This window comes from Frankliniella occidentalis, unplaced genomic scaffold (assembly GCF_000697945.3).
Source record: "Frankliniella occidentalis isolate FOCC.00 unplaced genomic scaffold, Focc_3.1 Scaffold4370, whole genome shotgun sequence".
Lineage (NCBI taxonomy): Eukaryota > Metazoa > Arthropoda > Insecta > Thysanoptera > Thripidae > Frankliniella > Frankliniella occidentalis.
In genome coordinates, this window is record NW_026271417.1 from 1 (window position 1) to 2,667 (window position 2,667).

General features: G+C 59.2%; 1 protein-coding gene across 2 annotated transcripts; it reads left to right on the forward strand.

Annotated features, from left to right (window-relative positions):
• Positions 1–405: 405 nt before the first annotated feature.
• LOC113214562 (uncharacterized) lies at positions 406–2,661 on the forward strand. Of its 2 annotated transcripts, none has more exons than XM_052276779.1 (5): positions 406–598; positions 839–1,067; positions 1,149–1,423; positions 1,608–1,802; positions 1,963–2,661. In XM_052276779.1, exons 1-5 carry the CDS (start codon positions 532–534, stop codon positions 2,538–2,540), a joined length of 1,344 nt encoding a protein of 447 aa, XP_052132739.1. In that variant the 5' UTR covers positions 406–531; the 3' UTR covers positions 2,541–2,661. The 2 variants fall into 2 exon arrangements, with proteins under 2 accessions (XP_052132739.1, XP_052132740.1); XM_052276780.1 differs by having other exon boundaries at positions 409–598; positions 2,002–2,661.
• Positions 2,662–2,667: the final 6 nt, after the last annotated feature.

Consider the following 2,667-nt stretch of genomic DNA (forward strand, 5'->3'; position numbering starts at 1 on the left):
CGGGGCGGTTATAAGGCCTCAGAGGTCGCCGGGGGCCGGAGGGGGAGGCGTCTTGATTAGGGAGAGAGAGAGGACCCCCCTTTAGAGGCACTCTGATGATTAGCCTCTTGCGGCCTGAGCCTGACAGTGCCCTCTTCTCTTTGCTTGAGTGTGTCGCGTTGCGTCGCGGCCTGACGTATGACTGTGTTTTTAGGGCGGAGGGGAGGGAGGGGGGAGGAAAAAAAATGAATGAAGTTTAGCAGGGAGTGGGGTCGAAAAGAGAGAGAGGGGGGGGGTATGATGTGGTATATGAGAAGGGGTGACGGCGGACGGTGGGGCGCGGTGGGGGTAAGAGGAAGTGACACTGAGGGGAAATGGAAAATTTACTCCCAGAGACAGGCGTGCGGGCGGGGGAGGGAGGGGGGTGTCACGACAGAGGCGTCTCTGCGCGGTCACACATGTCGCATCTGTTCACAGTCGTGTTTCGCGGCGCTGGCGACGACCCTGGAGGCGCTGCTGCTGATAGGCCTGTCCTCGCACATCAGCAAGCTGATGCTCATCTACACCGAGCTCATGCGTGTCGGCAATCTCAACTACGCTGTCATCAGCGTCACCACTGGTATGTACCCTGTTCTTAACTGCTGTTTTACCGGCTAGGGAACATTTTACATGGACAACATTCAATTCAAAAATAAAGACACATTACAATTAGCTTACATGTTTAAATAATGAAACTAGAAACGATCTTTTGAACGTCAGTAATTTTTTATGCCAATGCCACGAAATGTGGAAACTGCTTTTTCGTTTTGGTTTCGACTAAGTTTTCGGCTGTTATACCAACGCCGCTGTCGGTCCACAGGAGCCCCCGTATTGGCCGTGCTCTGCTCACACCTCGCGTATCTGTCGGCCGAGTGGCCGGTGCGCCACTGGTGGCTGGAGCTGGGCTCGCCCTTCTTCTACATGTTCGTGGCCTCGGCCGCGCTGCTCTTCGTGCTGTTCGTGCTGCTGTCGTGCTCCGTGACGCGGCGCTTGTCTGCGCTGCGCGCCGCCAAGCTCTCCGCCAGCGAGGCTGCAGGCCTGGACAGCAGGTAGGGGGCGAACCCTGAGCAGAAGGAAAGCAACAGTACGGACAGATTGTGAAGTGAACATCATATTGCCCATGCCTCCAGGTCGGGGTTGGTGTGCCGCGCGTCCACGCTGTTCGTGGCGTCGGCTGCAATGCAGGCGTCGAGCCTCGCATTCGTGAACTTACCGGAGGAGGGCGGGGCGGCGGGCCCGGGGGCGGGCCCCATCGCCTTTGGGTCCTCCGCGGCCGTGCTCGGCGTCCTCATCGTCTTCTGCTACGCCGTGCGGCCCGAGGCGCCCTGCGGCCCGGTGCGCTCGCCGCCTCACCGCGGCAAGGCCAAGGAGGCCACAAAGGAGGACAACGATGGCTCGCTCACGTGTGAGTACCTTGCGACCTAGACCTGGAATATGACACCGAACACCCGCAAGGGCAAGAATAATCGCATGTCCGCTTTTTCCTGCAAAGATTCATGCCGTCTCTATTGACGACGTGGATCGACGCCTACTCCGGCCTAAACTTACATACTAACGGCGTAACGCCCGGCCGCCTCTTGTGTTCGCAGTCTTCACCAAGCAGGATGCCAACGCGGAGAGCGAGGGTGGCGCCCCTCTAGACCTGATCCGCAAGGGCGGCGCCCCTCACTCGCTGCAGCAGGCGGAGAGCGTCGGGGCGGTGCACACCGCGGTGTGGGGGCCGTACGAGGGCGCGTACTGCATGCCGGAGGGTGTCGCCACCCGCGTCTGCGTCGAGCTCATCGGTGAGGCGATAGACTGAGGCAATCGACACGAGAAAGTCAATGGCGTCAACCTGACGTCAAAACGGCACTTTTTCTTGGCCAAATTTTATCCGGTGTTTGCCCCGGTGTTTTAGTGATATTTGTGTCAACATGACTTCATTGTGATTTTTTTTCGTGTTAGCTGGGCTGCCTACTCTAACGACGGTTGCACTGCCCCTAGGCGACGAGGTGTTCGCCGGGGGGATGCCCGCCGTGATGCGCTGCAACCTAGAGTCGGGCGCGATGTTGTCTGGCGCGGGCGGGGCCATTGGTGCCGTAGGTGCCATAGGCGCCATAGGCCCGCTCCCGTGCGCCGCCGTGGGCTCCACTGTCGCCCCGGGGCCCAGCCCGGACGGCGCCACCTACACCACCACGAGTTTTGTCATCGGCGACCCGGGACCGATCGCAATGCCGCCCGTCACCACCGTTCCCGTCATCACGGTCACGAGGACCGACCAGGAGCAGGCACCGGTCCAGGACGCGGACATGCTCAACCGGATATCGCAGGACCTCGACTACCTGCTCAATCGCACTCCCCCGCCAGCTCAACCACAGGGGCCGCCACCGCCAACCGCCCCGGCCCTGCCGACCATGCCGACCATGCCAGTGTCCATCCTGCGCCGGCGACCCAGCTGCACAATGACCATCCAGGAAGCCGTCCAGGAGGAGGACGAGGAGGAGGCTGAAGCTGAGGTTCAAGGAAATCTTGTAGTAGCTTAGAACAAATCCAATTTTGTGATATTTTCATGTTGTATTGAGTCGCGTGGCGCGTTACAACACAATGTGCTGTTATCAATGTAAATGTATTCAACGAAAAGACTGTACTGTGTTTTAAATAATAAAACTC

Excerpts from the sequence above, each read along its gene's own strand:
- LOC113214562 (XM_052276779.1), top strand. The coding sequence starts at position 532 with ATGCTCATCTACACCGAGCTCATGCGTGTCGGCAATCTCAACTACGCT. Across the intron at positions 599-838 it reads TGTCATCAGCGTCACCACTG|GAGCCCCCGTATTGGCCGTG; the intron begins GTATGTACCCTG and ends GTCGGTCCACAG. Across the intron at positions 1,068-1,148 it reads GCTGCAGGCCTGGACAGCAG|GTCGGGGTTGGTGTGCCGCG; the intron begins GTAGGGGGCGAA and ends CCATGCCTCCAG.